This window comes from Harpia harpyja, chromosome 12 (assembly GCF_026419915.1).
Source record: "Harpia harpyja isolate bHarHar1 chromosome 12, bHarHar1 primary haplotype, whole genome shotgun sequence".
In the NCBI taxonomy this organism is placed as follows: domain Eukaryota; kingdom Metazoa; phylum Chordata; class Aves; order Accipitriformes; family Accipitridae; genus Harpia; species Harpia harpyja.
The window spans coordinates 35,693,590-35,719,017 of NC_068951.1; the positions used below are offsets into that span (position 1 = coordinate 35,693,590).

At 52.6% G+C, this 25,428-nt stretch overlaps 1 protein-coding gene and 1 long non-coding RNA gene across 3 annotated transcripts in view; both read right to left on the reverse strand.

Annotated features, from left to right (window-relative positions):
* Window positions 1-25,428, reverse strand: part of LOC128148948 (uncharacterized) — a 309,803-nt gene that overhangs the window by 26,866 nt on the left and 257,509 nt on the right. For both annotated transcript variants that reach the window (XR_008237474.1, XR_008237475.1), the window contains one exon: window positions 21,866-22,142. This is a non-coding gene — a long non-coding RNA (uncharacterized LOC128148948). The remainder of the gene's footprint in view (window positions 1-21,865; window positions 22,143-25,428) is intronic.
* Window positions 10,068-11,724, reverse strand: SOX2 (SRY-box transcription factor 2). The gene has a single exon (XM_052803413.1). It carries the CDS (start codon window positions 11,076-11,078, stop codon window positions 10,131-10,133), a length of 948 nt encoding a protein of 315 aa, XP_052659373.1. The 5' UTR covers window positions 11,079-11,724; the 3' UTR covers window positions 10,068-10,130.

Here is a 25,428-nt window from a genome sequence, read left to right on the forward strand (position 1 = left end):
AAATTTGTGCAACCAACCAAGGCGATCTAAATAGGTTTGAGTTGCCCCTTGGGTCCGGGATGTAAGCGGTAAGAAGGAGGATTAATTATGGGTGTGTGCAGCAATAGGACACAAAGGCTATCAAGTAGCGCGGGGGGGAAGAAAGTGGGAAACCCGGAGCGGGGAGCAGCGGCGGTTCGCACCTCCTTCTCCCGGGGGGGGCTGGCCACCCTGCGCACACCCAGCCCGGGGGGGGCCGGAGCAGCCCCCCCGGCAAAGCCCCAACTTTCCTGCTTTTATTATTAAGCAGCAACGGGGCGAAGGTTGGCGCTGGGAGAGCTCCAACTTGTTGGCAGTAAATAAGGCGCTCTCAGGTGAGGATGCTCCGGCGTGTTTGAAAGGTCCCGAAAACAAGTGTAAACGAGCTGTATGTTTCATATAGGCGCAGCGATACGATCTCTTCTCTTCTATGTAGACAAGATCCGTTCTTTGTGCGCGGGATGACAAGATCTGACCCCTGGAAACGTGCTCCAGGCACGCACCGGCATCTGACTCTTATTTCTAATGTCATTTATTGCCAACACGTTCTGTTATCAGTTGCGGGGGGGGGGGGGTTTACTCGGAGCTCAGGTAATAACTGGTTAGCTGTCAGCTTCTCTCGTTTAGCAGTATTCAGGCAAAGAATGGCTTTGCCAAACTGTTCCAGGAACTGATGCTATTTGTTACCACGATTAGGGGAAAAAAAGAACTTTCACAGTAACATGGGTTTTTATAAGCAAACGCTGAGCAATTTTCCTCAGCGCAATGCATCAGCAAGTATATCCAAAAGAGCTTAATCTACTTCTTGCAGGATAGGTGCAAGAGGAATCAGCAAGGGCTGCTCCGGGATGCCATGAAAATCCCGGCTCATTGGCTTGGCCGCGATAGGACGAGGCACATTAAATGCGAGGCGGAGAGGGACAGAATCAATCAGCCCCCTCGGCTGAGGAGTGAGCCCTCGCTCTGGAAATAATTTCGAATAAAACTTGAGTAACCAAGTGTAACCATCTAGCTTTCTTGGAGCAGATCACCGGGGGGGGGGGGGGAGGTCACGGAAATAAGCCAAGAAAAACCAATCTGGACCGAATTCATAGGAGCGCAAAGTTTTTATCCGTGTATAAGGATAATATATTAAGCCAAAAAGGAGACAGGTTATCTCTAAACAGGATTAATATGCGTTCGTGTATAGGATTAGACCATCTCATCCATTTAAAAACAGTGTCTCTCCTCCCCACACCATTTTATTATATATATTTTTAAAAAAAAAGAAAAAAAATCACTTTCCCCTGTTAGGAGCACTTGGAAAACGCGTTTTATTAATCGAGAGCTTTTTTTTTTTTTTTCCCAATCAAATGCAACTGATGGCTCTGAATAAGCCGCCTTGTGAGGAAACGGGCCATTTTTTAAAACCTGTGATCATAACAGACCTGTCTTCAGAGAGAGCACAGCAGATTTAAATGTTGGTCAAAAGGAGTCACAACTGTTCATTAAAAGCAAACCCTAACTAGTGCTAATGTATAGCCATTTTGTGAGCTCAGGACTGTGGAAAGAGGCGAAAAAAGTCTGAGAGTGTGAGCTGATGCCGTGCTGGCTGGCAGTGTGTGGTCTATTGTAGGGAATGTGCTTTTTCCACTGAACAGAGAGCCCCCCTCTTTTATTCCCCAGCTCTACTGCACCTGCACTGGATCAGGGAGCTACTGCCATTCACCACATCAACAGAGAAGACATCTCTGACAGCACTCAATTCATTACATTTCTTCCTGCTTTTCAAACCAACACACAAAAAAAAAAAAAAAAAAAAGAGTATTGCCAATCAGTGCCGGGGGGGCAGGGAAGAAATCTTACAATACTTTATATTCGCCACTCATTTTGGATTTCATTAGTCGGAAAACTCACTCCTCAGCCAGTTACAACTTTTTCTTTCTTCCTTTCTTTCTTCCTTTCTTTGCTTAGGGGGCTGCTGGAAGCAGGAGCCGGGGCGAGTGCCATCTCCCTCCCCGCGGCCGGGGGCAGCTTCGCGCCGGGCCCCCGCAGCCCCGGCGACCAGAGCGAGGGGCCGAGGGCGGGTGTCCCCAGGAGAGAGCTACAAGTTTATTCATAATTCATGGTAGCAGAGCAGCCTGCTCTCGGGAGACGGGGAGAAAGAAACGGCCAAAGAGACCGAAGTGTCCTTCAGCATTTTTTTGGGGGGGTGGCGGGGGGTGTTCCCGTGGGTGCCCGGGCGGGGGCGGCGGGGCAGCTCTGGGGGCAGCGGCCACCGCGGGGAGGGGACGCGCCAGCCCCCTCCTAACCCGGGGAGAAAGTTGTTATCGGCAAAACTCCTCGAAAGGGACTCCGGGGAATTTCGGGTTAGTTTGGTTTCTTCGAGAACCGTTTTTCAGAAGCATTTGCAAGCGAAAGAAACCGAGCCGAGGGGTTTAGATTCAGGTATTTGATCTCGCCGGATCCAGACATCTAATTAGAGTGGCCTCAGCGACTGAAACGGTGTTAATTCCCATTGTTCCCCGCTCAGATCCCTTGGCCCTCCACCGCTGGGCTGCTCTCCTTTTCAAAATCCAAAATAAGAATCTTTCTATTTGAAACAACAGCAACCAAAAAAATTTATATCTATATTTCCCCCCTTTCCGGCTCATTTTCCTCTATCGCGAGCAAAAGCAAACACTCCTGGGTATTTTTTCTCAAGACGCTCGCAAAGAATCACACCCCCTCAGTGGGATCTCAACAGAAATAAATCACAAGGAGCTCTTGCCTACCTGAAAAGTAGGAGGAAATCCGATTGTCTGGTTTCGGGTGTAATGTGTGTATCGATAAGGTAGACAGAGCCGTCTCAGAAACGGGACCCAATTAATCTATGGGTTTCTTTACATCACCCCCTGTTCGCATGTGTGCTTTGGAAATATTGATTCATGTGACAGGAAAGTCGCAACTACGGTGTGTGCATAACATGGGGAGGACACGGAGCGAGAACCCGCAGCAACGCAAACCCCACTCGCGGGAGAGCCAGATTGCTTTTTAAGCTAAAACTAATAATTTCATAACTGATTCACATTCAATCTGGCGCCGGTGACGTCACGGGGCATTAGCATACGAGGAGGGATGAAGCCAGTGTGGCTGGAGTTGATAAGGTGCCTCCTGAGGAATTCGCTGCTTGTTTTAATACATTAATTATTTCTCTGTCTTCCGCAACTTTTGCAATTTGTAAGAGCTTAAAGGAACCATCATTCCAAGAAACGCCAGAAGGACAGCTTGGAGAGCTTCTCCCCTGGCACCAGCACCCCTGGCAGGAGCCGGGCAGCCGGGGGCAGTGCGGGGACGAGCCCCGAGCCCCGAGCCCCGAGCCCCGGCCCCGGCCCCGCTCCCGAGAGCCCCGGCTCCCGCCCTGCGCGCAGCCAGCCGGCCCGGCCGCCCTGCAGAGCGCTGCGGGGTTTCCTTCCAATTAAGCTGGACCCGGCCCCGGGTGTCCTTACTCGCCCGAGTAAGCTCCGCTTGCCCGGCCCGGCCGGGCCTCCCCAGCGCCAGGGAGCTGCCCGCGGGAGGGGAGGCGGGTTTGCAGGATCAGGCCCGCAGCCTGGGATATGTCTGGGGCGGGGGGGGTGTCCCAAGGGACCCCTCCGGAGACTCCGGAGAGGTCTGTTTCTCTCCAGCGCCCGGTGGGATTCACCACCACCACCACCACCACACCCCCGTTAATCACGACTTTCTGCAAAAAAGCGCCCACATTACGTCATCAGCCCTAACTGCTGCGGAGATGATGGGGTCATCGAGGTCCCGGGGCGGGGGAGCCCGCAGGGGGCCGGGCCTCCCCTCCCGCTCCCCCGGGGCAGCGGCCCCGGGCGCGGGTCTCCGCCGCCTGCCCGGGAGCGGGGACACATCCCGGCCGGGGCGGGCCGGGGCAGCCCGGTGCCCGCTGCTGGGCTCCCGAGAGAGGGACGCGCTTTGGGGAGCCCAGAGGACACAGCTCAGCTCCGTGCTCCGGGGCTGGCAGGGCTCCCCCGGGGCTTGCTGGGGTCCCGCTGCCCCCAGAGCCTCCGGGAACCGGCGGCATCGCCCATTTGGCCCCACCGAGCTCCGCCGGGCCCCGCGGGAGCGGCCTGGCAGTCCTCCGCCCCGTGGGGTGCCCCTCAGGGACACCCCCCCCCCCGAACTGCGGGTCCTCTCGCTCCTCTAAGGAAGTCACCGCCTTGGGAATAACCGCTCGGTGCCTTGAGTCTGAAACCCGCTTGGAGGGAGGGAGAAGCTCTTTTATCGGCGGGGGGTGGGGAAGGGGATGTAAACAAAACGCATAGAAACCCTAAAAGAATTTTAAAAGGAAAACTTAGAAGAAAAAAAAAAAAAGACACAAAAACACGCTGCAAAAGCTCTCGTGCACATGGCAGAGGTCCTGCGAGGCGGCACGCCGCCCTGGTTCCCGCAGCCGGAGTTACCGGAGACAAACTCCGGGACAAACTTCCCCAGCCCGGCCCGGCCCGGCCCGGCCCCGCTCCCTGCGCGGCCGCCCCCGGCCGGGACCCCCGAGCAGGGGGTCTCCCTCCCCCGGCCCTCCTGCCAACAGGGGCTTCAGCCGTGCGGGCCTCTCCTGCGGGAGAGCCGGGCTGGCAGGGCGGGACCTTCCCCTTCCCGTGCAGTAAGTGTCCGAGCCCGGCTCTCTACCAAACTTGCTAAATTATGATGAAAAATTACAGCTCGTTTCGGCGCGCCCCCTCCCCCCGCACGCACAGGCGCACACGGATACAAACACACACACACGCTACGCACACGCTACACACACTCTACACACACACTACACACTCACACACACGGGGCTCAGCCACAGCAAATCCGCTGCGTACTCCAGAAGCAAAGCTCAAAAATCATCACGGCAAGGTTTGGGCTTTTGCTTTGTTCCCTCCCCTCCCCGCTCCCCCCGCCCGGCACCTGCCAGCGCAGACAGCTCCGCCGAGCTCCGAAGCGCGGAGCGAAGCGGGCAGCGCGGCCGGGGCGCGGTGCCGGTCCCCGGGCAGAGCCGGCCGGGCGCCCGGCGCGGTGCCGGCCCGGGGGACGGAGCTCGCCCTCCCGCTGTCGCCCGGCCAAAGGTGCAGCTCCGAGGATTTCCGTCCCTGGGTTCCTTTTCGTTTCGGCTCGCAAGGGAAACGGCCCCCACACTCACTTCAGCGCCGTACGTCCTCGCCAAGTGCATTGGTTCCTCAAAAGCAAAACAGCACCAAAGTTCTTGCAATTCCCCGTGCCGTCGTCAGAAAAACTGGTTTTAATTACCAAAACTAAAATAGCGGTGGTGCTAACTAGCAGGCGATCAAACCGCAATCAAACTTCAATCTCTGAGCAGTTAGCTATAAACTGTCAGCAATTGAAAAGTAAACCTGGTGCACACAAAGGCTCTGTTTAATTTTCTTGTTGTAATGGCTCTAAATGAGGACCCCATCACTATGCAGTTAAGCGGTGTTGCTTGTCCCCCTGAGGCGCTGATCAGTTCTTTTTAATGTGAGAAAACTGGCAGCTCGAAGCCCGTCAATGGAGCTCCCACAACAAAAGTCCTGAAAAGCTGAATGAATTGGGTTTGTAATTACTGCTTCCCTCTCCCCCCTTGCAGCTTATCTCTTATTCATTCAACATATATTATTGTCACCTAATCGCACACTCCCAGCATTTTTTTTTTTTTTAGTATCTACTACTGCGGACATGTTTGTTGTAGAAATTATACAAAATAATCCTCCCTTCTCTCGCCCCCCCCCCAACAACAAAAATGTTGAAACGCCAGTGTCAGGCGAGGCTGGCTGGCGTTAATAACGCAAAGACGAAGCTCTCCTGCCATCTGAATGTCAGCATTTCGCATATATCCTTGGAAATATCGTACGCACCCGAAGCAGGCGTTAGATTTTAATATTTGAGTTAGATCAGGATTTAAATAACTGAAGTGTATCTAATCACACCTATCAGTAATGGGCCTCTTTCTTTCAGTGGGACCAGTATTATACACTACTTAAATTGCTGAGCTATCTACCTCCTCTTCGGAGACAGATACACAGGTCTGCTGCCCGTTGGGGACGAGGAGGAAGCAATCTTGAGAGAGACCACGCTGCTGCGGGGACCACCGCCAGCCCCGGTGTCCCACACGGCACCAGTGGGCACCTCAAGGACTAAAAATGTATTTTTCAGCCAAGAAATGCGTGCTGGCAGCCGGCAGCCGCTCGTCCCGTCGCTGCCCGCCCGCGGGCTGGAGCAGGGGCTGCGAGGCAGAGAGCCTCTCCCCAGGTCCCCCACCGCAAGAAGCTGTCGGTTGCAGAAATAAGTACAGCTATTACAACCAAATCTACTAACAGTCTAAATAATTAATTGAACCATTGCTCTTTGACCCTTGGAAAGTCCAGTAGGGACCCGTTTGTAGTAATAATACCCCCGAATGAGCCCTTGTCAAATATTCATTTAGTGGTTAATGTGAGCGATTTCCCCCTGGGACAGTCTGTAATACCAGCTTCCCAGCTTTGGCAAGAAACCCTGCTAATCTACCTCTCCAGTTCCGCAAAATATTTTAACACCCCGGTCCTTAAAAAGCCGTAAAAAAAAAAAAATCACAGGGGAAACTATAATCTTATCCTTGGGTTCATTTCGGCTCTGTAGAAGGTTAGGGAAACATTACACTGGCGCTTTTGGACGGAGCATCACCCTGGCTATACAGCACACAACAATTCACTAGAGGGAAAACAGGGAGAACGCAAAAGGTCTTCAATAACCCAAATAAAAACATATCCACGAGCTCTGCTACACATTTCAGCTGCCATAAACGAAAGCCCAGGATAATGGCTTAGGTGTAAACGGGGTTATTGAATGCGTTGAATTTAAAATTAGCAGTGGACAATGGCGTTCCTCCAAGTAACACTTTAAAAATAAAATCGTTCAGCTGTACGTGTAAAATGCTCTGGGTTATCCTCTCTAAACGGATAAATGGATGGATGGATGTAAGGAATCTGGCCAAGGCAGATCAGGTTTCAACCACATATATTCCACATCGTACTCCGAAATCTAAGCTTAAACAAATTGCCCATATAAAAAGTTGCTGAATTCACTAAGCCTGAATATGTGGCTTAGTGCCTTTTGTTTAATGGTATTAGCTCGCCTTCTCTATGCGAATTGCAAAAGGACCAACATTTCCAACTACCCCCCTCGAATATTTTAGTTAGCACTTCAAAAAGGAGGCCAGGTTTTATTGCTGTTAATTGGCTAAGATTCGCTTTTAAAAAATGGAATTGCGATATCGATTGGGCTTTTATTCTTGGTTCTCTTTTCCCAGCGAGGCGAGCAGGGCTGTGGGCTCGTTACCACGTGAATAATCCCCAGACGCATTGCAAACGCTCGCAGCTCTGAAAAAGAGTATTTTACTCGTTGCATTAACGTAAAAGAAATAGAAAAGCTTGGGAATCTGCAAGAATTGCTGTGTTGCCCAAGTACCGCGACGGTGCAGAAACGAAAGGGACAAAGGGAGCTAAACTACAAAACCAGGCAGTGAGCAAAACTCCACATCTCCTAGTCTGGCAACGTTAGTTTTCATCTGGACACCAGGCTTCAAGGATGGAGGCCAGAACTGAGCCTAGGAAATAGCACTACCAAATAAAAGCCACAACCAGCCAGGTAACTTTGTGTGTGTGTGTGGGGGGGGGGGGGGTTCCCCTGCCTTCTTCCTCCCCGAGCAAAAGCGAAATCCAGTGACCGACAAGAAATCCTAGAGAGAAAAACTGAGCTACACTTGCCCCCGCTCCGCAGTGCGCACTTTGTGCCTTGTCTAAGCCAACCATCACATCCTTTCCTTGCCATGCCCAGCACGCCATGAGTAGAAGACACGACCAGTTTGCAATCACAGTGCCCCCAATTTCGTACCCGGGTTTTTTTGGTGTTTTTTTTTTTAAATTACTATTATTAGTATTTGCATCTCCGTCACGCGCGTTTCCCAAGGGAAACCGCAGCCGCGTTAGCAGCACCAAAGAAACAGTGGGGCTTCGTGGGGAGGAACACGGGCTGCCGCGGCGGTTGCTCGGCTCTGCTGCCCGCCGGCTCCGGCCCCTGCCCCTGCCCTGCCCGGGGCGACGGGCCCTGCCGCCGGGCCGAGCGCGGCCGCGGCCGCCAGCGCGCAGCAGCGCGGAGCCGTCTCCTCGGCAATTGCAGTTACAACTGTACAAAGTAAAATTCTACCTGGCACGGATGGCGGATCTCTCCTCCTATTTGGCGGGCGCCACCGCTTCTCTTTGGGGCTTGTGACCGGCTGCAGAGAGCGTCCGAAACGGGGCTACACCGCGCTGGCAATTTAAGAAATAGGATTCAAGAAAGAGCCGTGATAAAGCGTGAAAGTCTCTGGCGTTCGACCGGGTTTGTTTGTTTGTTCGCTTTTCGTTGTTCCTTACCTTTGCCCGGCCAAGCCCACCCCCGCCCCCAGCTCTCACCTCCTCCTGCGCTGCCCAGGAGCCAGGAGAGGAAAGTTTGGGAAGTCCCGAACAAAGGCAGGGGGGAGCGCTCAGCCCCCCTGCCCACGCCGCGCCGCGCCGCCGCTGCGCCCGCCAGGCCGGCCGCCTTACGCTTCCCAGCCACGAAAAGCCGGCTCCCCTCCTGCGTGCCCCCGAGGAAGAAGGCACCGTCGGGAAAAGAGAGAAAGAAATGAGCTGGATATGCAAACGAGGCGCCCGCTCGCAGTGCCCCTGGCCCGGCTGCCGCCTCCGCGCCGGCTCCGCGCCCCGCCGGCCCCCGGCTCGGCCCCGCCGGAGGCAACAAGTGGCCAGAAGCAGCCGAGGCGGCCCCCCCCTCAGCCCATCGCGCCCGGCTTCCTCGGGCAGGGCAGGGAATTGGGGAAGGAGCGGCCGACTCCGCACTCCCGTCCCCCCGAAGGAGGCAGAGGCAGTTACTCCATTACAGCTATCGTACTTTCTCTCTCCCTCTCTCTATACGTACCTAGAAAAATATGCATGCGTTATATATATCGCTGCATTATTTATCGTACTCGGTTGGCTACGGTGATACCTTCTACTGCGTGAATTATTTAAAAAACCTCTTGCGTTACAAAAATAAATCCAAGACTCAAGCGGAACTTCAGTGTCCATATGTCAAAAATTTATTTATCTCAAACTGTGCATAATGGAGTAAAAACTTAACTTGAATATGTACCTGTTATAAGGATGGTATTAGTTCAAATATATACATGGACTGTCGGCAGACTGATTTCAAATAATACAGAGCCGAATCTTTAAAATACAACTACGGAAAATGAGAAAAAAAAGAACTTAAAATATCATCACAATAAATTTACAGAAATATTACAAACCATAAGAAAATATTTCAAACACAGTAATTTCAGGTTGGTATTTTTTTTCTTTTTTTTTTTTCTTTGAACAGGATGAAGTCTGGAAACAAAAAGTTATTATAAATTAACAAACGGCGTGTGAACCTGCATGGCAATTTTTGCTTTTTAACAAGAAGTAAAAAAAAAAAAAATTTAGTACAATCTAAACGTTTGCCCTTTTACAGCAAACCAAGCCCATGGTTCGCGAGTACTCATCCTGCCTTTTTTGTCTTTTGTACAATTTCTAAAACAATTGAAATGACCAAATGCTGTAAAATAATTTCCTCTCCTCCTGCAGCTGCTATAAATTCAGCTGCCAAAACCACAATGCTGCAAGTAGACTCTGTTTTTAAAAAATAATTGGCAAATTCGCGAGTTTGGTTTTTTTTTCCTCCTCTCTATATTACCAATGGACATTCTGATTGCCATGTTTCTCTTGATAAATACTGTACAAAAGTTGCCTGCAAATATTAAAACATTTTCCTCTTCGCTCTTTGAGTCTAGCTCTAAATATTATTGGTAAAGACTTTTGCAAACTTTCTGCAAAGTTCCTACCGTTTTCACTAGAACTTTTTAAAAGTTTTGTGTAGTTGCTTCCCCTCCGAGATCTATACAAGTTCCTTGTCGGTTTAATTTCGCCCGCGCCCCCCCCCCCCGCCCCGAGTTTTCTCTGTACAAAAATAGTCCAAAAAAAAAAAAAAGTCCAGAATTTCTAATAAAAGTTTTTTTGTTGTTTGTTTGTTTTGTTTAGTTTTCCTTCCCTCCTCCCCCCCCCCGCCCCGGCCCCTTTGTCTTACATATGTGATAGAGGGAGTGTGCCATTAATGGCTGTGCCAGGAACAGGTGCACTCTGGTAGTGTTGGGACATATGAAGTCTGCTTGGGGCAGCTGGTTCTGGTACTTCAGCACCTGGTAGATACATGCTGATCATGTCCCGAAGGTCCCCAGCTTGGCAAGGAGCCCTTGAATGAGACGAGGAAGTGACTACGGGGGGACTGGAGCTGGATTCCGTCTTGACCACCGAGCCCATGGAGCCCAGGGCCATGCCCGGGGTCCCTTGCTGGGAGTAAGACATGCTGTAGGTAGGCGATCCGTTCATGTAAGTCTGCGAGCTGGTCATGGAGTTGTACTGCAGGGCGCTCACGTCGTAGCGGTGCATGGGCTGCATCTGTGCCGCGTTGTGCGCGTTCAAGCCCGGGTGCTGCGGGTAGCCGAGCTGCTCTTGCATCATCCCATAGCCTCCGTTGGTCCAGCCGTTCATGTGCGCGTAACTGTCCATCCTCTGGTTCACCCCAGCTCCCAAGGTGGCCCCAACCCCTACCCCGGTCGTCATGGTATTGGTGCCCGGCGCCAGTAAGCCCCCTGGCAACGTGTACTTATCCTTCTTCATGAGGGTCTTGGTTTTCCTCCGGGGTCGGTATTTATAATCCGGGTGCTCCTTCATGTGCAGAGCTCTGAGCCGCTTGGCTTCGTCAATGAAGGGTCTCTTCTCCGCCTCGGATAAAAGTTTCCACTCCGCCCCGAGCCGCTTGCTGATCTCGGAGTTGTGCATCTTGGGGTTCTCCTGGGCCATTTTCCGCCGCTGCCCGCGGGACCACACCATGAAGGCGTTCATCGGGCGCTTGACCCGGTCCGGGCTGTTCTTCTGGTTGTTGGCGGCCGAGTTGGAGTTGCCCGTGCCTCCCCCCGAAGTTTGCTGGGGGGCGGGAGGTTTCAGCTCGGTTTCCATCATGTTGTACATTCAAACTACTTTTGCCTGGAACCAGCCTCGAGCGGAGAAGCGAGGAGCAGCCGCGGCGAAGTCCCAAGCCGGACTTTTTTTTTTTTTTTTCTTCCTAGGGAGGGGTAGGAAAGGGGGGAGGGGGACTCCCCAAAACCACACTTGGATCAAGATCAGGGTCTTCCTCTTCGCCGATGGATTAATAATGCTAATAACTGCTATTATTGCCGCCGGAGCCTGGATTTTCAAAAACTTCTTCTTCCTCCTTTTTCCCTTTTCTCTGCCTTGCCGCTCGCTCGCTCTCTCTCTCTCCACCTCGGTCTTAAAGAGCCAGCAAACTACTTTACCCCCTTTTGCAAACACACGCACTCTCTCTCTCTGCCTTGACAACTCCTGATACTTTTTTGAACAAGTTAATAGACAACCATCCATGTGATGGGGGCTTGTCAGGGAATAAATGCGTTCGCCCCGGCCAATCAGCGCGCGGCGGCTCCGCCACTGAGGACAAGTCTCTACCCCTGGTTTTGCATGAAACGGGGCGGGGGCTCGGAGCCGCCGGGACGGCTCGGCGGGGGAGGCGGGCCCGGAGGCGGCCCAGGCAGCCACTGGGAAGCCTTTGTAGCTCCCCTTCCAGCAACAGGTCACACACGCCTTTTGGAGGAAGTGGGTAAACAGCATTGTTGCTACGTGGTGGTTTTTTTTGGTTTGTTTTTTTTTTTTTTAGTTGGTGTTGGCTTGGGGCTGGGAGAAGCCATGGGGGGAGCGGAGCGGGAACGGTCTCCCCCCCCCCCCGCGGCCTCCACCCCCGTTTGCCAGTGCCCCTCGGGACGGAGGAGCCGCTCGGCTGCGCGGGGCCCTGCGTGTGCGCCGCTCGCCCCGTCCAGGCCGGGCCGCCGCGGGCGTGGGGTCCCCGTGAAAGCGGAGCCCCCGGCCGGGCCCCGCGCCGCGCCTCTCCCGTGCCGCCGGGCAGCCTGCGGAGCTGAGTTCGCAGCGCGCAGCCCGGGGAGAGGCTGTGCCCTCCTCCCGACCGTCCCCCGGGCCCTGCTCCGTTCCGGTCGTGGCACACACAACGCCAAACCCTTCCCTCCGGCCTCAGAGAACGGGGGGTGTCCAGTGCGAACACGGGTCCCCCAAATGCCATCCCTGCAGAACACAAAGCGGGGCAGCGAGCCCCTCGGCAGGGGCCGGGGCCGGCGTAACGTCAACCCGCGCCCATTGTGCGGGCGCCGGCGGCGCTGGGTGGGCGCGCGGCGCGGCGGGAGCGCGGCCGGGCGCTGCAAATAGGTAGTTTTGTTTCTCTTGTTGTCACTACACGGGCCGCACAAAGCCCCGGCTAAGTTTACTTCCACTCTCTTGTTGGGATCTTTGTTGCTAAAACGCACTTGACGACAAAGGAAGGAGGGGAGTGAGGACGCGGAGCAGGAGAGGGGGGAGCCGCGCCCGCCCCGGCCGCCCCATCCGCGGTGCCCCGCGGTGCCCCGCGCCGCCCTGCGCCGCTCCGCGCCTCCCCCGCCCCGACGGGGCTGCTCCGCCTTTCGGTCCGGTCCCCCTGACGGCGTTAAGCCGGAGGGGGTGAGGGGTGGCGGGGAACCCTCGAGCGGGGGGCCGGGGCACAGGCGGGCTCGGCGGGCGCGGAGCGGAGCGGTGCGGAGCGGGCGGGGGCCGGGGCCGGGGCAGCGCCCGGGCGCCCCGCGCGGGTTCAGCCGCGGCACTGCGGCGCCCCCTGCCGGCCCGGCCGGGCCCCGGGCGGGGAGGTGCCGCCGGGAGAGGGACGGGGAGCCGGGGCGGGGGGGGGGAAGGGACCGGGCAATTACACCCAATCTAAATAATAATAATAAAAACCCGCCAGCGGACGAGGATGCATCTTTTTCTGTGTGTGGATTATGCAAATAAATCCTATCGGGTTTAATGTGTTTAATTCGAAAATGTATATATAACCCGTAGATAAGTGATAGGTTAAACCGTCGAAAAATAGGTGCAAATTACGAGATGTGGGATATAAACGGATTCTGATTGTCCAGACACTCCTGAGGGCACGGCGGCTGTTTACTTTCTTATTGTGCTCCCTTTGGGCTGCAGTTGATAACCTTATTAAAAAAAAAAATCTTATGGATAATTAAGGGTTTTTTTTAAAAATAGGGGGGTGGGTGGGTGGCGGTGGTGTTTGTTCATGGTAATAAACTGATAACTGAGGGCTGGTGGTGCACAGGCAAAGTGTTATTTTTGCTCCGGCTGCAGCTGCAGGAGGTGCGTGGGGTGTGCGGCCCGGGGCCCCACGCAGGATCGGGGCGGCGTGGGCTGCCCTGTGCACGCTGGAGGCCTTTCAGGGCCTGGCCCTTTCCTAATTGCATTTATCATACGAATAAAGGATGGGAAATGCCTAACAATTGTGTTATCGGGAGCATTTACAGCTCTATTTTAATTAACAGTTTTAATTATCGATGCAATAAACTATATCTGGCATATATACATAGTAATGAACTACAGAAAATAAGGTGAGGGCAGTGGCTCTTTTGGAGCATTTTCCGCCTTTCCTGTGGGTCTGGAGGTGTGCGTGGTTGGGAACATGTACACACACATACACACACAGGCGGAAGCAGAGGCAGACCGGGATGCTGGCTATAAAATAAATAAAAAAAAAAAGATTAAATGGTCCCTGATTTTCTGTATTAATGACAATAACACCACCACTCTCTGGAATAATATAGCCACGTTGGAAGGGAGGCCTGCAGAGGGATGGTTTAATCTGAGTGGATTTAAAAAATCGTTGCCTTTGGTATAATTTATGGAAATGAAAAGTGCTTACATTAAACAAATAGTCTGCAAATGTTCTCAGTGATGGGCTCTGCGACACACACACGCACTCTTATTTCCAGGTTATGAGTGTCTTAAAAAGAAAATGAATGTTAACTACTTGGATTTTATGTATTTATTGTTCTAATACTCGCCGATTTCTCTAAAAGCCCTAAGGATACAACGTATCATGTTAACTGTATCGGAAAGAATATACACATTTTCATATTATTTTTTTCCCTGAACCTACTAGTAACCAATCTAAAGCAAACTATTAAGCAGCCTTGTGGAGATGGGAGATTGCAGCTCCATTTTTTGTCCTTAGCTGCAAATAGAGGTTTAACTTGCAGTAATTAGGTGAGAACTAGCCAAGCATCTTACTATTATGATGCTTGTTAAAAACGCTTCTTTTCTGCATCTGCATTTGAGTGTGTTCCCCTCCACTCTTAATCTTCTTATGGAAATGAAGGCGAACGGCAGGGAACCTGCAGAGACTTAGAGAATGTCCTTGTTAACTGGAATTTCTCAGCATTGCTAATTAGCAGAGTTTGACGACCACCAGTATTGGGGAAAGCTCTGTTTAGCCACTCACAAACCCTTCCGAGGAAGAGCAGACTAATTTTATTTTGTAATTAAAATCTGAAAAGGGCCCTATTTGACAGTTAGGGCTATGAGAGTTTTATCTCCCTGTGAAATAATTACTGCCTTGATAACTCAATTTTCTGCAAAATGTCAACTGTGAGCTCCAAAAGTTTTAATTTCATTACGTTAAGAAAAAAAATATGCGAAGACGACAACGTACAGAGAAATTTCCTCTTTCCCCTCTGATGCTGTAACAGCCCAGAGCTCAGGAGCCGAAGTTAGCCAGGGAAGTTTTAACGCACTGACTACACCCCAATCTCTGGGGAATTTCAAATATCACATGGTGAGTTTGCGGCAGTGTCCCAAGGAAAAGTTGGGGACGTATACCCTGGAATGCCCTAGAATGACAAGCGCATTTCGAGGGGTACGGACCCAGCGAAGGGGCAGGGGCCACGGACGGTGCGGGGGGGGGGGGGGGCAGGAGCAGCCCCGCTGCCCGACCCGCCAGGGCCGCCTTTCCCCAGCCGCCCGCCCGCTCCCGAGGTGGGGAAAACGCGAGATTTCCTCACGCAAATAAAGCTCTCACGCGGCGAGGGACGGAGACCCAGCGACGACCACCGGGCACTGGAAGAGCGAGCCCAAATCAACTTCCAAAGTTTGGCGGGGCCGAGCGCGGGTGAGGGCGGCGGCGCGGCCGGCTCCGCTCCCCGCCGGCCTTCCCCGGTCCTGCCCGGGGCCACCCTCCCTGCGAGGCCCGAAGGGCGGCTGTTGGGGGAATCTGGGGGGCAGCGAGGCGCTGGAGCAAGCGTAATCCACTCTGCTGACGTTTTGGATATTTTTTATTATTATTTAAAACTGTTTAATCTCCTTTTTGTCCCTGCCTGTCCAGCAAGTAGCCCGATTGTCGCTCTCAGAAGTGGCATTACACGTACAAACCAACGAGGGGGGCGAGCCACGACCGCTCCCGCCAGACCCCATTTCGCCCAATAATTTCATTCAAGGGCTCTAAGGACCCTTGAAAGCCGGGGAATGCAGAGGGAGCTCCGCGTTCCTCCCGGCCTCCCGTTTCATCCTCCTCCTTCTCCCTAATGAAACCGCAGGGCGAGCACACGTGCGGCCGGGCGGCCAGCGCACGGCCCCAGCCCTCTCCGGGCCGGGGGACACCGGGGGGACACCGGGAGGACACCGGGGGACGCAGGCACGGCTCCCCCGCGGCGCCGAGCTCTCCCCTAGCCCGCCCGCGGCGGCGGGGACCGCCGTGCCCTCCGAGCGGCCCCTCTGCCACCTCCCCGACCGGCGACCACCGCATGCATGAGCGCGCTGCTGCTGGGGGGGGGTTAGGGCGTTAAAAACACAAAACGCCGGGAGGTTAAAAAAAAAAAAAGAGAGAGAGAAAAAAGAGATAGAAGAAAAAAAAAAGAAAAAGAACGGGCTCCACCTTTCTCCAGTGCTACGAGAAGCGAAATTAAAAAAAAAAAAAAGTAAAGCTCAGATCCTGGGCCGAGTTTAACGTACACAATAAACAGCAGAAGAGCCGACTCGCACACACCACCTCTCAAAGTCTCTTTCAAAAGGCTTCTCAATAAATGGAGAAGCTGATTGTCCAAACACGCTTCCAGGACTCTTCATAAATAGCCAACAGCCTCCTCAAACTCTCCGCGATTTTTTCCCTGCATCTAAAATAACACTCCCTGGACCTTCTTCCCAGAGGATAGTATAACTGAAGCCCGTACTTTTTCTTACGTGACCTTAAAAATAAATCAGAAAATCAAGCACCAGTGGCGAGGATAAACTCTGGAATTACCGCGCAACATAACGGGGTGAAATTACAGTTGAATGTAGGCCCTTTAGCGGGAAGGCAACCCCCTCGAGCAGGATCCTTTTTGGCAGTCTATTTAAAGTTATCTTTCCTTCCTAGTTTTATAAGAACAAATGAGTTTTCTTTTCCCATTGTAGTTGAATAAACTCATGTATATTAAACACAAAACCCGTCCCGAAGAATGCTAACTGCTTTGCTTAAACCCACAAAGGCACAAAAATCCAGAATTGAAGGTTTCCAGTTCCTCAATAAGTCCCCTTAACTCTCTCAGGCTCGCAGGAGAGAGAGACTGGGGACATTTTCTGAAAGTCTTAATGCCTGGAAGGGGCTATCTCAAATAGAGATGTATTGTCTTTTGCTAAAGTTGAGGCTTCTATTTTATTTCCCTCTTTCCCCTCCACCATCTTTGTGTTGACTTAAGAAAATAATGGTGTAAAAAAGTGTCTGTTCATGGGATCACACGTGTCGCCCAAATCAAATGAAGTCCTCTTTGGCCCCAGCGCAGTTTTGATGGAATTATTCCAGCTCCTCCATTGAATTCACACCGTTTTCCTGAAGAAGCTCTGGCAGTTTCAATGGGAACGCCTGAGGCACAGCCTAGGGTGCTTCAAGGTTGCTTCTCTCCTCAGCGTACCTCAAATCCTGGCATCCCGAGGCAGGGTTTGAAAAGTACATTAATAAAAAAAAAAAAAAAAGCCCTTTCCCTTTCCAGTGATTCTCAGATCAGTGACACGATCGCCCATAATGGAGCCAAGACGGTGACTTTTATCTCGCTGTTCCTCATAGTCCTTAATTTGGAGCTCATTGACAGGACAGACGGTAATGACACTTTCAGAACTGTTATGGTCTGGAGTGACAATCTCTCCATCTCGCCCATGGTTTATTGACACCATGGGCTCATTGTGTCAACTTAGGCTTGTGATTTCAGAATTCTCCACTGATGGGCTCGTTGGGGGGGTTTTAATTCAAATTATAGACTAGCTGTCTATACTGTGAATTCATATTTAGACGGCGCTTAATCGGAGCAGAGAGGCGGTGCCATAAATAATAACAACAACGCTTTCCATGTGCCTATCCGCATCCGAAGACCTGAAAGAGCCTTCGCCGGAGGAAGCCCGGGGGCCTGGAAGGGAGGCGAGGGTGCCTCGGACCGCGGGAGGGGAGAGGCAGCTCCCCCGAGGCAGCAAAGGGGAGCCCGGCTGCCTCCTCGGCATCCTCCAGCCGGGCGTAGGCCGTGGAGGTCTGTCCGCCCGGCGGGGACGGGAGAAGCGGTTTAGGCACATAAAGACCTGGAGCACCTCTGGGTTGGGTTGGGGGCGTGGGTGTGCGTTGGGGGGGATGTCACAGCCCTTTTTCCGTGGCAAACACGGGTGAGCGGGGCTTTTCCAAACACCCCGCCTGGCCCCGCGGAAGCCTTCCCGCTGGGGCCGGATGAACGTGGGGCGAAAGGCCCGCGGGGTGCCCACCGGGCTCGGCTTGCTCCAGCGGCGGGAAGGGCAGGGACAGTGCTGCGGGCAGGCAGGTGCTCCGGGCAGCGGGTGCCAGGGAGAGGCTGAGGGAGAAGAAAGAAAAGGTAAAGTGGGACATTGGCATTTGAGGTTGCTTTTCTCGTTTGTTTCTTCGAGTCTCCCCTTCCACCGCTGGAGAGGGAGCCGTAGGAAATGCCGGCATCCAAAAAACCTCCTTCCAAAAGACATAAATACACTAAAAATGCGCTTTTCCTCTAAGTGGGGATGAACGAGAAAGAGCACAGAGCTAACCCCCCCCCCTTGCTGCCAGCTGTCTGCCAAGCCTGGGACCCGATCCCAGATTTACAGCATTTGCTCCCTTGAGTAACGTCCGCAGAATAAAACGCAGCAGCTGAGTTACGAACCGACCCCAGGAAAACGGCATTTGCGTTGAACCAATCACTCGGGACCCTTGATTTTATGTGCCAACTTCTGCCCCTAAGGAGGGGGGAGTTTACGACCCCTTTACAGCCCCCGTCACAACTGCTGTTTCTAAGGGGAGCACTAACAGCCCCTCTCCTGGAACCGGGTTAATCATTCACCTTTCAGCAGGAGTCACTAAATTTTTTGTCAAGTGCCTCCTGACGTTAAATCGTGTGTACCAACCGCTCTATTTTTTCCGTTTCCTGTGGTAATTGACATATAATATCTCTGTTTATAGCTAGCTTGACAGATCTATACAGATGTATATTTTTGCTTAATTTCAGAGTTATATATACCCAACGCATGCTAACTAAAGAAACAGTAAAGGAAATCTGGGAATTCCGTTGTGCAGGAAATCTGTGCAGGGCTCTTGCTATTATTTATAGAAAATGCTCTGTCTTTATTTTGGGCGCTCTTACTACAGAATTGCCTTATTAGGAGTCTCAAGCGGAGATCAAACTGAGAGAATGGAGAAAGTATACTCAGCGCGACAAACAATAATCTTTCATAAAAATCTATTCGTATATAATTTCTGAAGTGAAAAGTTTATTGTGAGACCAACAACCATAGGATTCATTTAATAGAAAAACTGCGACGTTATGACTTTCATCCAGGCTGTCAACAGCAGATACAAAATAACCCCAATTTAGCAGAAATAATTTGGTTTCCATTAGTGTTTCTCTTTGCACGCAAGACGCATAAACCGTGCTGGGTGTTACCGCAACTCACAAACACCGCCGCTAAATGCACTGCACAGAGCAATGCAGATGCCTATAAAATAAGTAGCTAATTCATCTAAAAAGTTGGTGACAACGCAGCACTTCACATATTTTGGCTAATCGTTTTATATCACCCAGGTTTCTTTTAAATCTGTCATCTCCACAGTGAGGAAGAAAAAACCCACTCCAGGCATTCACTTAAGATAATGCTTCTTCCTTTTCCAGGAATTGGGGGAGGAGGTGTTTATTTTGCTCCGGTTTTTTTCCTTTTCTTTTCTTTTTGGGATGGGGTGGGGTGTGTGGGGGTGAGACGACTTTATTGCTTCGGGTTTAAACACATGCCATTTTAGAAAATTTTTCCTTGATGAAAAGGAAATGTTCAACGCTGCTCACAAGCAACACCTGTCAATGCTGACTTATTTAAGACACCTTGGGAGAAAAACACAAGCACAAGCCTCTGAAAAGCTGGCATTTGCTGACAGCACTGGAACGCCGAAGTTGGGAGCGAGGAAAAATCCATCCTTATTTTTGTGCCTAATGCTACCAATAAAGAAGTTGGGCTTTTGAGGATGCCCCGCCGCCCGGCGAGCAGAGCCCGAGCTGGCGGCGCGGTCCCACAGCAGCACCCCTGCTCTGCTTAGGTGTGGGAGAGCAACATATATCAACGTTTCTATAGGACCCAGGCCTCTGGAAAGCTCTGCTTAGGAATAAATCGGTGGTGTTTTAATTTTTTTTTTTTTTTTTGATGTTTGTATATCCACAGAGCAAACAGCACAAGCTGGAGGCGGCTTCCCTTTCCGTGATTTCTGGGCTGGGCTATCTGCTCACCTTGCCTGCCCCTACTTCACCGTGCTTACTTTAACACCCCCCCCCGACTCCAAACCACTTCCAGGTGCCAGCTTCTCGCCTTCCCTTCCCTTTAATCCCTTCCACGCGCTCTCGTTCTAATTGCGGGCGCAGTCTCTCCCGCGGAAGTTTCCCGCGGGCGGCGGGAGAGCCCGGCGCGGCCGACAGGGGGCGCCGCCATCCGCGCTCGGCGCCGCCTCCCGCCCGGCGCGGCCCCGGAAGAGGGGGAGAGCCCGGAGCTTAGCGGGGTCGAGTGCAGATCTTTAGTCTTCGTGGATAAAAAGAGATTAAAGGCTAAATTCTTTTTTTTTTTTTTTGTATCAATTTTAACCAACTACGAAAATGTAGAGCTTTTATCCTTTGATGTTTCCCAGAAAGAAACTGTTATATCGGTTGTGAAATTACATCGTTTCAGAGCCAGCGAACCAGCCGTGGAGTGGTAAAATAATTTAATTAAAAATAATAATAATATGAGGACCCGAGCTTCCGCAGAGGCACTTAAAAGCTGACACATGCCCCTCTGTCTCCCCTCTCCCTAGCGCTCCCGATGTTTCCTGACTCCGTTTGATGGGAATAATTAAAAATAAAATAAACCCACGCTAGATGGGGGCTCGCATCCCGCCTTTGCGGCGCGCTGTCCTCGCCCTGCCTCTACACGACCGGCCCCTGCCACACAGCTCTGCTCTGGAGAGGCAGAATACCGCACAAAAGCAAATCGCTAAAATCATAAATCAAATGTTGATCTTTTACCGTATTAACCATAAATAAAATTGTAACCAGCTACCCACTTTCCCCCTACTACAAAAACTCTTCACCTGTATTTAAATAGCACGTCTTTAATTACAGCAGTTGGGGATGTATGAGGCTGAAATGAAATTAGCAGTCATTACCAGTCCTTTAACTCTGTGGTGCTTTTGATCAGCACTAAATTAGCTTTCCAGTCCTAACAAAGGCTCTATAGCAAGCAGTGGGCTGTAAATAAGACAGCTCGACCTGCCCTCAACACCTTTTCTCTTGTCAATCACAGCTCTATCATTCAGCCCAAGATTAACCTTTATCTACCAAATTCTTACCAAAAAAAAGGGGGGGGGGGGGAGAGGGAAAATCCAACCTCAACTTTGCTAACTGTAAATAAAAAGAGCGCTTCCCTTTAAATGGTATTATAATGAGCCAAAATGTCAAAATCGATCTTTTCCCAACCCAAATTGCCGTGCATCAGAAGGCAGCGTTAGACCGAGGCAGTTAAATGTATTGATTTATTCTCAATTTCCCCGGGCACGGCCCCCCCGCCCAGCCAGAGCCCTGCCCGGGGATGCGCTGCGTCTCCCCTCCGGTGTAACTCTTCTTTCGGGCCCGGGGAGCCCCGCCGGGGCTGAACACCCCCCTACTGCCCCGCCCTTTCCCCGGCAGAGGGGCTGCAAACCCGCGGCGCAGGCGGGGAGCGCCGCCGCCTCGCCGGCAGGAGGGTGCGGGCTGCGCGGCGCCGACAGGGGGCGCCAAAGAGCAGCCGCCGTGGGTGCCGCGCCAGCGCTGCGCGCCCCTGCGCGCCCAGGTAACCCCCGCCCGGGCCGCTGCACCGCACCCCGCGCACGGCCCCGGCCGCCCCTGCGGAGCGCCCCAGCCGGAGGCACCTGCCGGCAAAGGAAATCGACGGCGCCGTCTCTCGAAGCGGCGAGATGTTTTAATGCCTGCCGCCGAGCGGGATGCGCGCTGCGCAGCTGGGAGCTGCCCCCCTCGCTCCGCGGCTCACCCCACGGGGGAACGTCAAAACAGCGGCCCCGTCTGAAACGCCCCGGGGCGGCGGGGGAGCGTCCCGGCTCTGCTCCAGCCCAGCGGCTCCCCCCCCCCCCGCCCCGGGCCGTGTGCTCCGGGGGAGAGGGGCAGGCAGGGCAGAGGCAGCCTGTGGACGGGGAGCGCTTCTGCCCAGCGGTACGGTCGCGATCAGCTACCGCGCAATTTCAGCCGAGCCCAAACCCGCACACGAGTCCCCGGGGTTAACGCTGTGGAGCTCAGAGCGGCGGGTCGTAGGTGGGAGCTACATTTCCAGATCGTTTTAAAGGTCACGGGGGAGGAGGGGGGAAAAACTGTGAATGTCAAAGTTGTGCTGCAGCTACTTACATGTCGGTGCCAGAGCAGGGTGGTGGCTAGTTAGCGGTTTGATTGGCAGCTTAAAGCGAAAGTCCGCGCGGACTCCTGAGCCCGGCTCAGCCCCGGGGGTCTGAGCACTTTTCACCGGACAGAGGCAGTTGAAGGAAGCTCGCACGTCCCCTTCTCTTCTCCTCTCCTCCTCCATCCAGGACAGAGAATGAATCCATTTCGGTTTTTCTTCCCCCGGCTCTCCTTCCGTTTGCCTACACATCCTCCAAGTCCTAGCCCTAGCTTTTAACTGCAGTCCCTGGAACAAGAGGGGAAAAAATCGTTTATGGCTTAAAAAATCCAAATGGCTGATTTTGTGTGTGTGTGTTATAAGAATGCACCCACAACAACAAAAAAGTCACTTCTCTGTCCCCCACCGTACAGCAGAAGAATAATAAAAAAGCTTTATATTTTTGCAGTGGGTATTCAAAGATAATTTGATGCCATTGTTTCTGCTACAGATGGTTCTTTTTAATACAATAACACTGCTCTTTGTGCATACTACACACAATAAAAATCGAAAGCGTTCTCCTGAATAACCATTTTGTTCTCGCTTGTATACAGGCCAACAAAAGCTGCCGTGAGGTAATGGGTTCTGTTTATTGAAGCCATAGAATAGAGGTTTGATAAAGATTTTTGTATATAGGGGGGAAAAATTAAAATAAAGACCTCGCAAGGTCGAGCTGATCTCTGCGTATTTATTACCACTGAAATATTTTATCAATGTATTTCTTTGAGTTGCAGCTGCAGGGATCCCTCCTCCCCTCCCCCCCGCGCCCCATCCCTAATCAGCCCAAACATCTGTTTCTTTGAATTTGGGGAGATCTGTAGTCGTAGCCAGACCTAAAAATCTAGACTGTAAGTAAGAGCGAGCGGGGCAAACCAGCTCGGAGGCGAAGGCAGCGGGCGATGGAGAGGCGAGGCTGAGGAGCCCCGGCTGTGCGCTGTATGCGCGGAGCTTTGTGTGTGGTGGTTTGCGATCTGCTGTCCACGCACACGCACACACAAAGGCGCAAACTGGGACTAACGGCCGCCGGGATTAGCCCACGGGATTTCCCGGCGGGCGGACACGCGTCGCGTCGCTGCGCTCCGGCACCCTCCGCGGCGCGCAGCTCCCGCGCAGCGCGGCTGGGGCGCGGGGCGGCCGCCCGCAAAGTTCCCCGGACCCTCCAGAGTCGTTCCCGCAAAGGAGGCTCCTGATCTGGCCCCTCCGCAGCGCCGGAGCCGCAGCCTGCGGAGCGCACCGGGCAGCGGCAAACTGGGAGTTCGCGAGCACCGAGGGTGCTGCGGGCTCTAGCAGAGTTCCTGTGCGTCGCTAACTTTCTGCGAAGTAATGAATAAATTAGCACCGCTGGGGGGGGGGGCAGGGGGGGGAATAAATGTTAGAGGGAAACGCCAAGACGCGCAGCTACTTCTCTCTTGGAAATTGTTTCACAGGTCAAGGGTTCTGCGCCCCAAAGGCTCCCCGTTACCTAGTTTTGGATCCGGTGGCGACTGTAGCAACTCGAAGAGAGCCCCAAAGCAAAAGAAAGTGCTTAGACAATAGGGCTCTGCGGGAAAGTTGTTAGTCAGTGACTGTGTTTGTCTACCTTTCTATAGGAATTAATGCCACAGTTCTCTGTGCCTCTGTAGCCCGGACTGACAGTAATCCACCTCTGTGACTTCTGCCCTTTGTGTTTTCACAAAACTCGGCTCACTTGTAGCACGACAACAGCACGGAATAATGACTTTAACCTTCAAACATTCTTTAATTAGCTTTTTCAGCGAACTAAAAGATGCTCAAATGAGCCCTTTGACAAAAACTGACCCACGCCTTCAAATTCTACTTTCACTTTTGGGACTAAGACGTTATTGGTTCACAACTTGTCTGAAGTCATCTAATAAGGGATTATTTAGGAACTATTACCCACACGCCAATTAAAGCCTCTCCGATGAAATTCGGGAGACAAAGATAAGCATCAAAACGGAAAATTAAACTATTTGCACATGGCTTGTTTTTCAACAACCCATTTTCCATCTCAGGATAAACATCTTCGCGCCAGCTCGCTCCGCCGGAGCGGGGAGGGTGCGGGGAACCTCGCCGGGGCGGCTCGGGGCGGCCGCGGAGCGGCGGCCGCGTCCCCGCCGGCAGCGCCCGGCCGCAGCGGTCCCGGCCAGCCCGCCCGTCCCCGCACGCCTCCGCACGGGGGGGGGGCCGTGCCTCCAGGGGACGGGGGGAGTTTTCTTGCCAGGCTTAACGCCAAGAGAAGGCTTGCAGGGAGGGTGGCAGAGCTCACCTCCACGCACATAGTCCGAGCAACCTCCTGTCATTTTGCAATAGCCTCTACATGTAAAGGGGGGGTGTGGGTGAGTGGGTGTGGAAGTGGCATAAAAGATCCAAACGTGCCAAAGTTCAGGAAATCGTGCAAGAACTTTCCTAAACTGGTAAGATTCGAGAAGAAAGTACCGCTTCTCCTGAAGAGGTGTTTTATTTCTCAGAGCAGTGAAGGAAAGGGATTAGCAGGAAATGTGCATTTTGTTGCGGTGGTTCTTTGGGTTAAACAGGAACCAGACTCTGAACAATTTAATACCGTCTTATGAAGGAAAGATGATTTTTTTCTCTCCAGACAAAACATCCCGATGGCTCAGGAATTTTACATCGTTCTTAACTGCCGTATACAAATTTTGGAGAGAGTTTCCAGGCAAATTACAGCAGCATCCTACGGCAAGCTGACAAAGAGATTCCAGGAATGCCACGCATCTAGGAGGGAAACACGAATCCCTCTCTTTAGCCTGAAGCACGAAATTGGCTTAAAGCTCATTTTGCAGATAACCCGAAACGAAATCGTCAGTGCGTGGACCGGGTGGCTGCAACTTTCTAACGCTCTGCAGTAATTTCTAAGACTTTCTGGAGGGGAAGAGAAAAAAAAAAAAAAAGATAAAGAGTGAACCACGGGTTGGAAGGGCTCTAAAAGAAACTCGCACCTCAACATGCATTTTCCGCCCTGGTCTGCGGAGGGCTGGGCTCCCTCACGGACATTGGTACCCTTAAGTCTCTGTGCCGAGACCGATCCCACAGGGTGGTAAAATGAATATCCTAGGTTTTGGCTTTCACAATTCATTTTAGACTCGGAAAAAACCCACCTGCACCCAGGTGCGTAGATAAAAATAACGGATCACTCCAAATTCGCGAAATATATCTATAGCTCTCTGTTGCATATCCAAACAGAAAAGACCAGTAAGGTGTTGCCAGACACTCTCTCCCGTAGAGGGCCTGAGTGCAGGTGTCTGACCCACAGCTGTGCCCAGAAAATAAATCGTGTCTGAATTTTGGGGTTCCCACCCAGGACAAACCACTGAACCCGCTTAAAAGGAGAGGGAAGAGCCAGGCTGCTGCCGGCATTTCTCGCCCCCAGCCCGTATTTCTGCACTTGCTGTATCCGCCCTGGCTCTGACAACTGCTCAGCCGTAACCTCTGCCCGGCTCCAGCCGCCCACGGCCCCGCCGCTCCGAAGTTAATCTTCCCCGCAGGAATTAAAGTTAACGCGAAACGGGACAAGCCCTCG